Below are 12,360 nucleotides of genomic sequence, written 5' to 3'. Positions count from 1 at the left end.
ATGGTTAGCAAAACTTGAACTAAACTTACATGAGGCTATTTGTATATACTATATTTATTATTTATATTTATATATATGTTTTATGTAGACATAGTTTTTTGATTGTACTTGCGAATAGTCCTAAGTTCTGTTGCAGAAACACTAATGTTTTTGGTTCCAAGTGTTGCTGTGGGTCTTGCTGGGGATATTACATATTGCACTCACACTATATTTCTTTGTTTTGTGGTATTGTTATTTTAATGTTTGAGGAGAAATTCATAAAACTGTAGTTCCCATGGCTATCTGCTGTGGGATTGGATCTAGGGTATGGTGGCTGCTATGCAAATGCTGAAATTCACGCAGATTTCCCAGCCCCTTTCTTCGTTTAGACTCCCAGGACACTGCAAGTCTTTCATTCATCTCCAGAGTTCCCAAATGGTTGATTCTGACAGGTGCTGCTAGTTCAATAGCTGCTTTGGTGGAGGGACTGATGCTTGGAGCTTCCTACTCCACCATCTTCCATGACATCGCTTCTGTATTTCTTTTCTAAAACCTGAAAAATATGAATTCTAAAGCACACCTGGCCCATAAATTCCAGATAAAGTTTTATAGATGGCTATCAATCCACTTAAAAAGGAAATTCAGTTACTACACTGTATTTCGAGCTATGCTTAAAAATCAAATTCTGAATATTATTTTTAAATGGAAATATCTTTTTCTGCTGATATATACTATAAATGTATGCTTTTATAGTAGTGATGGGTAAAACATGGAACTTATTCCAATCCCTTCTCTACCCAAGATGACTTTTAAAATGTCTCTACATCATTATTTCAAAATGGACATTTTTTTCTTTTAAGCAACATTTAGATCATAAGATAATGGCTGTTTCTTTTTCTTTCTTTTTTTTAAAATTTTATTTATTTATTTATTTATTTTAGCGTTTTCCCTTTGTCAGTTTTGGTTTGTTCTAAGCAAAATTCAGTCCTCAAATTTAGACATTGTGTTATCCTTCCCACCTTACAGATGAGGAAACTGATGCACTGAGAAGGAAGCTTTTTGTTTACCCCCTTAGTAAGTGACAGAGCCACAGTGCCAGCCTAAGCAGGTGGTTCTGAGCCCTGGGCTCTACTGTATGGAGTCTTTAATCTGCTTTTTATTTTATTTTATTTTTGATGGAGGCTTGCTCTGTCACCCAGGGTGGAGTGCAGTGGTGCAATCTTGGCTCACTGCAACTTCTGGGTTGAACCCTCCTGGGTTCAAACCATTCTCCTGCCTTAGCCTCCCCAGTAGCTGGGATTATAGGCATGTGCTGCCACCCCCAGCTAATTTTGTATTTTTAGTAGAGATGGGGTTTCATCATGTTGGTCAGGCTGGTCTCGAATCCCTGACCTCAGGTGATCTGCCCACCTCAGCATCCCAAATGTTGGGATTGCAGGTGTGAGCCACCGAGCCCGGCCTGCCTCCTCCTTTTTTGACACCTTCTCCTGCTGCCCATCCTTTGCTCACTCTGTTTTAGCCACACTGGCCTCCTGGCTGTTGTTTGAACACCTCAGGCACATTCCTGCCTCAGGGCCTTTGTACTTTCCACTCCCTTTGCCTGCGCTGCTCTGTGCAGACACTCTTGGATTGATTCTCTCATTTCCTTCAGGTTTCTTTCATGTTATCTCAGCAAGATAACCCTCACATACAACACAATTTCACCCTCCAACTCATATTTCCTGAATATCTTTCTTGCTTTTTCTCTTTAATGCTTCTGATATTCCATGTACCCATTTATCTTCTTTATTATTGTCGGTCTCCCATTAGAATGTAAGAAGCTGCGGGAATACGATTCTTTTTTTTTTTTAGACAGAGTCTTGCTCTGTTGCCCAAGCTGAAGTACAATGGTGCGATCATGGCTCATTGCAACCTTGAACTCCTGGGCTGAAGCCTGCCTCGGCCTCTTGGTGTTGGGATTACAGGTGTGAGCCACTGTGCCCAGCTAGGATTTTTGGTTTTTTTTTCCACTGTGGTTTCCTCACTACCTTGTAGAATGCCGGATTCATCATAGGCACCCAGTGAATGCTTGTTGGATTAATGCTTTGGTGAGTGGACTGGCTGTTATTTCAGGCCTATGGACTGAAGATGAATTCACTAGGACTGGCAGTTACCAGCCTGTCAACAGGTTCTGCACATCACTGCACTGAGATGGTCTCCCTAGGTGATAACATAGTTTGGTCATTTTAGGAAAGAAATTGCAGACTTTGAACAACAGAAAGCAAAAGAATTAGCTCGAATAGAAGAGTTTAAAAAGGAGGAAATGAAGAAGCTACAAAAGGAACGTAAAGTTTTTGAAAAGTATACTACAGCTGCAAGAGCTTTTCCAGATAAAAAGGAACGGGAAGAAATACAGGTATGCTAGTTCTTTACATTATAGTCATATAAGTTAGTAAAGGGGACAGTATTGTAAGGATCTCATTAGAGTTACTTCATATGTCAAAGCAAAACTGTGTTTCAGTCCATTATTCATTCAACAAATAATCTGAGACAATGCATCAGGAATATCTGTTGTAGTCTGACTTTTAAAGAATAAAATATGTATCAGTTCTTTTCTTACTAGTAAAGACTTCCTAGAAAAGACCATGATAATGTCATGGATGAATGAACAAGCTGGGAGTTGGAAATTCACCAGCATAATGTTGTGTTAATCTTTTTGACCTGCCACATACGAAATACTGTTAGTTCTGATCATTTAACATAACTTACAGCTGTAAATAACCAGGTGTTTAATTCCAAAACTCAGAAACTGATAGGCCAGATTATCAGTCCTGTTCATTTCATAGTTAGAAATGGATATGATCAGAAGGTTGTAGAAGTTAAAAAAGAACTCATGCAGTTCTTGCTAAAACTTTGTAAGCCTTCTAGAAAAAAATAGGTGAATTTATTTACGATATTGGCATATGCAAAGATTTCTAAGAGAAGACATAACTAACTATAAAATAAAACATGGATATGTTGGACTTCATCAAAGTTAAAACTTAGCAAAAGAGAAATTTAAAATGGCAATCGTTGCTTCTAGCATAAAATGCAAACTCACCAGCTGGGTGTGGTGGCTCAGACCTGTAATCCCAAAACTTTGAGAGGCCGAGGCAGGTGGATCACGAGGTCTGGAGTTCAAGACCAGCCTGGCCAAAATGGTGAAATCCCATCTCTACTAAAAATACAAAAATTAGTCGGATGCGGTGGTATGTGCCTGTAGTCCCAGCTACTCGGAAGGCTGAGGGGGAAGAATCGCTTGAACCCAGGAGGCAGAGATTGCAATGAGCTGAGATCATGCCACTGTACTCCAGCCTGGGTGATAGAGTGAGACTCCATCTCAAAAAAGAAAAAGGAAAAACAGCAAACTCACCTTCCACTGTCTGTATTTTAATTACTAGCAGTTTTGAATTCCAGCTTTTGCTTTCTTCCTGTCTCTTGTAGCCATCCTCAAGCAATCTCACCTGCACACCTCCAGCTTGAGTTACTAAATAGCATGGTGCTCAGGGTCTTTAATTCTTTATTTTTGTGGGAAGAAATGTACCATTATGTTTTGGTTAATACTTACTTTATTAAATCTAATGTATTAGACTTTGACAGTATTAAAACTTTTATTTCCAAAGGCAATATAAATATATCATTCAAAAGGTACAAAAAGATGTGTTGTGAAATTTCTCCCTCACCCTTGCCCTAGCCACTTATTCAGTTGTTTTTTGAAAATAATTTTTTATTATAGAAAATTTCAAAAGCACGTGAAAGTAGAAAGAATAATAGAATGAATTCCCATTTCACCAGTGATCATTTTGTCTTTCTAATTTCATCTGTGTCTCCCCTCTACTCTTTTGTAGCTTTTTAATCTGGAATTTAAAACGTGAAATCCCAGACATTGTTCATTTCACCCATAAATAGTCTAGTAGGTTTCTCTGAGAAAGACATCTTTAAAAAATACGATTATCGGCTGAGCACAATGGCTCACGTCTGTAATCCCAGCACTTTGGGAAGCCGAGGCAGGAAGATCGCTTGAAGTCAGGAGTTAGAGACCAGCGTGGCCAACATGGCCAATCCCCATCTCTACTAAAAATACAAAAAAAATTAACTGGGTGTGGTAGCACACCTATAGTCCCAGCCACTTGGGAGGCTAAGGCAGGAGAACCACTTGAACCTGGGAGGAGCAGGTTGCAGTGAGCCAAGATCGCACTACTGCACTGCAGCCTGGGTGACAGAGTGAGACACCATCCCCAGTGGGGGGAGAAATTATATGTTTGTCACACCTAACAAAATTTACAATAATTCCTTAATATCAACTAATATTTAGTCCATATTCAGATTTTCCAGTCACTTGGTATCTTTTTACAGTTGATTTGTTTGCATTCTAATTCACCTCTCTTGAGGCAGCCAGTGCTATCAATCTTATATATTTCCAGAGAAATTCTTAGCAAATACATATATGTATCCATGGTGGTTTTTTTTAAACATTAACGTCAGTCTACTGAAATCATTATGTATCTTAACAAAACATCTTTATTCTTTGTTTTATTATTGTATAGAATTGCAATGTGTGCCATAATATACTTACCTAAGCATTTATTTATTTCTGTTCTTCTTCTATTTACAAGAATACAAGAAGGGCTATACTGAATAACTTTGTGCACATATCACTTCTCACAATCATTCTCCTACTTACTCATTCAGCGTGTGGCCACTGAGTAGCTGCTATGTAGTAGGCATGGACTGGGAATATAGTAGTGAACAAAACAAATCAATCCCTGTCCTCATCTAGCTTACTTCCTGGAGTATATCTCTAGGATGGATTCCTATGAGTGAAATTTTGAGGTTAAAGCATATGTACATTGATACAAATTGCCAGATTATCCCTTCATAAACATCTTGCCAATTTTTAGTTGTTTTTATTTATTTAATTTTGAGACAGGATCTCACTCCATCACCCATAACAGAGTACAGGGGCTCCATCTCAGCTCGCTGCAACCTCCACCTCTCAGGTTCAGGCAATTCTCTTTCAGCCCCCGAGTAGCTGGGATTATAGGTGCCCACCTATAATTAATTTTTAGTTCTACTAGCACGCACTTCTTAGAGTATATTTTGTTCTTCACTTGATTGGTAAGAGGTTAAAAATTGATATTAAACTTAATTGAATTTATTTTAAGCAATGAATTGTAGTTACAAATTTAGTATGGCTGTTTTTGGTGAACAAGCCAAATACTTTGGCTATAAACAGTAGTTATAACAAACTCTGCTACCAGAAAACTTCACCAAATATAAAACCATAGCCTATTCTAAAATACATGATGGGTTTGTCATTTCATTTTTATTGTTTCTGGATCTCCTAGGATTAGAGATATTTTGATAACCTTGCTGTTATGGAAAGCTCACCAGATCCAAAGGAAAAAAATAAATAACCTCCTTAGACCACCCAAGGTTATGAGATTGTGTTTTTTCCCCTCCTGTCCTCTTTCTCATAGCTCTGATCCTGACTACTTCTTTCCAAGTGATTTAAGCCACAGCAAACACAATTCTTTTTGTTGTTATACTTTGTTAGGTGAATAACGTGGGTTCTCCTTTCTGGCAAATTGGTGCCTTTCCCTCGCACAATGTGTCCTCTGATTCTCAGACTGTGCAGTCCAGGCTGCCAGCTCTTAGCCCTGTGTGGCTGTTTACACATTTACATTTAAATTAATTAGAGGTAAATAGAAAAATCAGTTACTCATTCCCGTTAGCTACCTTTCCAGGATTTAGTAGCCACGTTTGGCTGGCTGGTGGCTGCCACAGTGCACCGTGCAGGACTGGGCATATCCTCACTGCTCGCAGCTCTGGGCTGTGCCCCTCCAGGCGCCTGTTGGGTGGGGAGGGGCTGGGCTGGTGAGTTGCCCTCTCTCTTCAGGAACTCATTCTTGAACTCTTGCCTCTGTTCCTTTATATGACTTCTAGTGTTGATTGAAGTTTTGGACCCCGTTCATACTTGGTTATGTGTGACCCTGGGTATTCATTATTTCTTGCTGGTTTTGGAGCAGTTCCTTTTTTTCCTTACACTATTTGGCTTATTCATAGTCCCTGTATTTATCTTTCTTTCTACTTCTGTGCAAAAATATACTTTAAAAACAGGTACAGGTGTGTTATGTTTGATACTCTATTAAATCATCAGAATTAAGGAGAGGGCATATTTAACCTTCCTTTACGTTATGGTTATGTTAAAAAAATGTATTAGCTTTTATTTTGGGCATTTATTCATTCAGCAAATTTATTGAGAACCCCTTAAGTACTAGAAACTGACAATCATTGAGGAATTGATGATGAGTTAGCCATTTCTGCCCTCCTGGAATTTACATTTATCTTTTTTTTTTTTTTTTTTTTTTTTTTTTGAGATGGAGTTTCGCTCTTGTTACCCAGGCTGGAGTGCAATGGCGCGATCTCGGCTCACCTCAACCTCCGCTTCCTGGGTTCAGGCAATTCTCCTGCCTCAGCCTCCTGAGTAGCTGGGATTACAGGCACACACCACCATGCCCAGCTAATTTTTTGTATTTTTAGTAGAGACGGGGTTTCACCATGTTGACCAGGATGCCTCTGAGCTTTCTCACTGTACTGGAAGTCTGCGCCCCAGTGGTGGATCCCACCTGCCCCCAGGCCTGCTGGGCTCTGCTGGTCGTTTCCTCTACCCCTTTCTCCTCCCGGCTCCTCTCCCGTCTGTCTGGGTCTGGGCTCTTGCCAGTCCCCCAGCCTAGGGGCTCCCTTGTCTCCCTATGCCTGGCTGTTGCCTCTTATTTCCTTGGCCCCCAGGGGCGCCTCCCACCCACAGAGCCCCCCACCCCCACCTCCGCCCTGCCCTGTCTCCACCGCGTGTTACTCCTCCAGCCTCCCCGTTCTTACCACCGGCTGGCATTTCTTTAAACAAAACTCACTGGACCCCACAGCCCAAGGTTTTCCTTTACAGCAAAACTCCTTGAAAGCCTTGCCCATATTCACTGTGCCCAGATCTCCAAATCTCACCTGCTGTTTTCTCCACAAGCCCTGCAGCGCGGCCTCCGATCACTCCGTGGCTCTGACACAGCCCCTGTTAGCCCCTGTGCCTTACTCCAACCATAAACCCCACGCTTCATCCGTGGCCCTCTGCCAGTGGCTGTCCTGCTGCCTTCCTCTCCCATGCTTAGGCCAGAGGTCTCGAATCATTCTCGAGGCTTCTCTTGCTCTTCCACTCCATGCTTTTCTGACAAAGTCCACCCAGATTCCAGTTGCCACCTCCGGGTTAATGACTTGCTGGCGGCCCAGCCTCCTCTCTTGCCCTATCCCTATGGCGTTGCTCCAGAAGGTGACCACGCATCCCCTCTGCTCAGACCCCTCCATATGCTTCTGCTTTCCTTCCTCTAAGAGCCTCAGTCCCTGTGTGACTGGGCCTCTTTTCCCCTTCCTGTCCCTGGCCAGTCCTCCTGCCATTTACCTCTCACCTGCACTAGCACCTTGCAGCGCTGGCGCTGAACCAGGAGCCCTCCTGCTGCTTTCCCCAAGGGCTGCCTCCCGCAGCTCTGTTCACTGATACCCAGCACATGTCATGTTGCCTCTCCACGCGGCCCCGGCCAGCTACCCACTCTGCCCCGTCACCCCACCTGCCTTGGCCACCCTCCCACTCTCCTGTCACCCCCTCACCTGCCCCAGCCACCCTCCCATTCTCCCATCACCCACTGTTCCTGGCAGAGTGAGCCTCATAAGGTGAGGCTTTGTTCTTAGTATTCCAAGGGCCTGTGATAGTGCCTGATAATAGATCTCTTGTAAATATTCATTGCTCCTGAATTCTGAACCCATTTAGACTTGTATTTTACTATTTTAATGTTAAGTCCATCTTCCTGCATAATAAAATGCTTAACGGAAATTGTTCATTTATTGTTCATAATCCATCTCACAAATCGGGAACCTGATGTTCATGGAGGTTGTGGGCCCTGTTTTAAGCTTTCAAGTCAGAAAACTCAGATGTGAACCTTGATGTCACCCAATCCGAAGTTCACACCCTCTGCGGTGGGGCCCTGATGTCCTCTCCATCCTCACTGGACTGCCGTGTGGCTGCCACGGGGTTGCTGAGGTGCAGGGGTGTGGGCCGGCCTTGCCTGCTGCCTCACCACCGGCTATCCCTATGGCGTTGCTCCAGGGGGCTTCGGTGCCCGGCTTCTTCCTCAGCTCTTGGTCAGTCCCCATAGCTTGCAGCTGCACGTGATCTCAAATTGCTTCTAGACATTTCCAGTGATTTCTTCCTTATTTTAGTCTACCTAAAACAACTCCTTTTCTTGAAACTTATTTCTTCTCATGAATTTCAGATAGTTTCTAGGGCAGGTAGTTTTGACTTTGGATTCTCTTATTCTTTAGCTCTACTCCTCCTTCAGTTCTCCATGAGCTCCTGTTGCATTTCTTCTTTTCCGGATCTCCCCCGGATCCTTTTCAATTCATAGCTTAGGTGAGGTCTTTCCTAGCTCATGGCAGGTTTCTGCTGTCAGCTCCCATGGGCTGTCTGCCTCCCTTTCTCCTGGCTTCTGGAATTCATTTTGCTGATGGTCTGTGGTGACACTCCCCCCCCCCCCCGAAAACCCGCAGTGGTCTTAGAATATCGTCTATTGACTAAGCCTTTCCTTTCTAGCTGACTATTCTGTGTCATTGCTGGTTCTCTATTATTCTGTTGTTTTAATTCCAGTAATGTACTAATGCTTTGTTTTTCTTTTTGAGAGGCTTTAAAACAGCAAATAGCAGATTTACGGGAAGATTTGAAACGAAAGGAAACCAAATGGTCGAGTACACACGGCCGTCTCCGAAGCCAGATAGAAATGTTAGTCAGAGAGAACACAGACCTCCGGGAAGAAATAAAAGTGATGGAAAGATTCCGACTGGATGCCTGGAAGAGAGCAGAAGCCATAGAGAGCAGCCTGGAGGGGGAGAAGAAGGACAAGCTCACGGTAGGTGGGGAGGCCAACAGGTTGTATCAGGCCAGTGGGAGGTTAAGTATCTGAGCATTCAAATTCATACAGTCAGAAAGTAGGATGGGGGCTGCCAGGCCCTGGGGGGCAGTGGGGAGTGACTGTGAATGTGGACAGTTGCCATCTTGTGAGATGGAAAGCGTCCTGGAGCTGGACGGAGGGCAGTGGTTGCACTATACCTCAGATATCCTTAACGCCCCTGACGTGTGCATGCTGAAGACGGTGAGATTTATGTGATACTAATTATCACAACTAAAAAGATTTCTCAAGCATTGTTATAAACAGGTGCTTTGTAGACTCATTTTGCTAATTTCTACAGAGGAGGTTTACCACAGTAGGCAGATCATCTCTGTTAAAACAGACCAGGGAAGAGTTTGGCTGAGAGTCGCACACATGTGACCCTTTTAATCAAGTAATTGGTCTTTCATTTATCTCTATGAACATCCAGGGTGTGCCAGGCACTGTGTTAGGTGCTTGGGGTACAGCAGTGACAAACAGACAAAATCCCTTCCTCTTATGAAGCTTATGTTCCAGTGGTGGAAGAGAGACTGTAACAAGCTAAATGATAAAGCATGCGGTGTGTGAGATGGTCATGAGAGCTAAGGAGAAGCAGGGCGGAGTGGCGTTGCCATCTGGGTGGGAGGCCTGGGAAGTGTATGTGAGGAGTGGCCTGGGTGGCTGGCTGAGTCTGTAGAGGAGCCCCAGCCTGCAGCAGCGCTTGAGTGGGCCTGAGACTGGGCAGTCAGAGTAGTGGGTGAGGAGCGGCAGGGGGAGGCAGCCATTGGGGCAGGATGAGCCAGTCGGCAGTGGATGGGATTCCTAACAGATGGCAGCGTGCACTGGGGCGTTTTTTGAGTGAGTGGGAGTCTGGAGGGCTCTGAATGAGGGGTGGCTGGGCCTGTAATTTTAGTTTTGTCTGCTGTAGACCAAGAACAGGTGGAAGGGAGCATGGGCCACACCAGGAACGCAGTGGGGCTGGGGGGACGGGGCAGCAGTGGTGGGAAAGCAGACTGTTTGTTGAGCTCTGTGTGTGTGGTTGGTGGTGACAGCAAGGAATGAGTCAGGAATGGCCTCAGCTGTGCTTAGTTTTGTGTTTTGGTCTCATGAAGGTCCTATTGCCTAGGAGTGACCGCAAGAAGAGATCACATGGCCACCAGGAGCTCAGGCTTGGACACATGGGCGGTCCAACCACGCAGCTGCACATGGCAGCACGGGCTCCAGCTGGGGACAGACACCCAGGGTTGTCCAAATGTGTGATCCAGCGTGGGGCTGGGAGAGGCCAGACGGGGTGTGAGTGGGCAGGGAGGAGCTGATAAGCAGCCAAAGATCAGGAGGCTGTGTGATGTCCTGAGAGCCAGTGAAGAAAGGGCCACAAGGAGGAAAGTAACTACCTTTGTTGGGTGTGGCAGCTATTCAGAGGAGGACTCAAAACCGGCCATGGGGTTTACCAGGTAGAGAGAAATAACTGTGGGCCTTGAGAGGGTCTGTTTCTCTGGAGTGTTGAAGAGGAAAGCCTGATTGGTTAGGAGCAGATAACAGCTTTGTTGAGTAGTTTTGCAGTAAATTAAGGACATGGGGGTAGTGGCCATAGGAGAAAGTTGATGAAGTTAACAGTAGTGTGAGTATTGGTCGGACTGGTTCAGGGTAGAGGACAATATTGATGCAGGAGGAAGTGGAAGAATTGCAGAAGCCCCATACTTGGCTAAGTGAGACGAGCTGGGTTGGGGCAGTGAGTGGAGGGCAGGCTATGGCCAGGCGATGGCCTTCATGCCCAAAGGTGGGAGGTGAAGGCACAACTCAGCCTCCTGTGAGGGCAGAGGCGGCAGGAGGAGAAGAGATGCAGAAAGCCAGAGGTTGTCTCTGCGAACGAAAGCAGAAGCTGGGGGAATAGATTGATTTGTGGCTGCACTCAGGCCCACCTGGGTTGGAGACCAAAAATTTTAAATGAGAATTGCTCATACTGTTTTTTTCTTGTTCAGCTGTGGTCAGCCAAGTGAATGCCGCCAAGTGAATGCCACCAAGTGAGCAAAGGGAGGGGAGCCGGCAGTGTGTGTGTGACAAGAGTGCTTTGTGCAGCACATACTTCAGCTACCTGAGGAGCACGTGGGCTGGGAAGCTTTCAGGACATGGCAAGCACTGGGGGTTAGGGACCCGCAGGGCCCTGTCAGCTGTGAGCATGGTCAGGGGCGGGGATTAACAGAATGAGCTGCAAAGACAGGAGAGTAGTGAGAAAGTAGCTTTCTTCTCCTTGCTGCCCCTACATTCTGTGTATGAAAGCTTCTCAAAATAGAGAACATGTGAAAGAATAGTACTATAAACACCTGGATACCCACTGCGATTCAACCACCAAGAACATTTTGCCATAGTTGTGTCTATATTTCACCAAACTATTTGAAGGTAGTTGCAGGAATCATGGCATCTCAGCCCTAAATGTTTTAGCATTTTATTAAATTGCATTGACTTTTGAAGAGACCAGGTTATTTTGTAGAATGCCCCACCTTCTGGAACTTTGTAAGTAGAATGCTTTGAAATTGATAATTTTATGGTTACTGATAATTACAGATGTTGACAGTATTGATAATGAAAAGTTCTAGGGTTGATCACTGGGTGTGGAGCTAAGGCAGGACACCAAGGACGGCGCTGGAAGCATCATCTCCCGGCAGGGAGGGACCTGGCGGGGGCGGGGGCAAGTAATATTGGGGCTTGATTTGGCCAGAAATGGAGGTGGGGTAGAGAGAGGACTCACCCTACCTCATCCTCACGGGGAGTGCTCAGTGGTGGTCTCAGGGAGAGCTGGGCTCAACTGGACTGTCCTGGTGGGAGTGTGAGTGGGGAGCACCCAAGAGAGGCTTTGTCCTTGAACACCATGAGCTTTGGGCCTGTGTGCTCCTTGGCTGCTCTGTAATAGTCAGAGAAGATGGTTCAGGTTACCTTGCCTGCTGTGTTCTAACTTGAAGAATGAATGAATGTCAAAAGGAGTGTGTGTGTGTGCACTCACTGTCGCCATTCCTAGATAACAGCTTGTTTGCTTTGGCCTCTTGTATAAATGAAAACAGTATGAATAAGCAAAACCCACAGCATTCTCATCACTAGCTGATTTTTTTTAGTTTCACTTAGTATATTAATACTCAGACTAACACTCATTTTAAATAAAAAATTCTCTCTTATACTATAGAACACATCTGTTCGATATCAAAAGAGTCAGATTTCTTCAGGAACCCAGGTAGAAAAATACAAGAAAAATTATTTGCCAATGCAAGGTATGAAACTGCATGATCTTTTTATAAAGCATTTCAGAATATAAAGAATTTACACCCAACTTAAGAAATAAAACACTGTAAATGTAATTGAAGCTCCTGTGCATCATCTTATTCCTCCAGTTAATTTCTACCGT

General features: G+C 44.3%; 1 protein-coding gene across 10 annotated transcripts in view; it reads left to right on the top strand.

Moving 5' to 3' along the window:
- The window catches only part of CPAP (centrosome assembly and centriole elongation protein), a 97,918-nt gene that overhangs the window by 75,766 nt on the left and 9,792 nt on the right, over positions 1-12,360 (top strand). For 8 of the 10 annotated variants that reach the window (XM_054256719.2, XM_035302370.3, XM_054256720.2 and 5 more), the window contains 3 exons: positions 2,209-2,374; positions 8,721-8,945; positions 12,142-12,226. In XM_054256719.2, the coding sequence (XP_054112694.1) occupies positions 2,209-2,374; positions 8,721-8,945; positions 12,142-12,226 (476 nt within the window). The remainder of the gene's footprint in view (positions 1-2,208; positions 2,375-8,720; positions 8,946-12,141; positions 12,227-12,360) is intronic. The other 2 variants (XM_078375196.1, XM_035302372.3) reach the window with 1 other exon arrangement.

Source organism: Callithrix jacchus, chromosome 5 (assembly GCF_049354715.1).
Source record: "Callithrix jacchus isolate 240 chromosome 5, calJac240_pri, whole genome shotgun sequence".
Taxonomy (NCBI): Eukaryota; Metazoa; Chordata; class Mammalia; order Primates; family Cebidae; genus Callithrix; species Callithrix jacchus.
The sequence above is the reverse complement of the archived record's forward strand: the minus strand, read 5'-3'. Positions and strand labels throughout refer to the sequence as shown.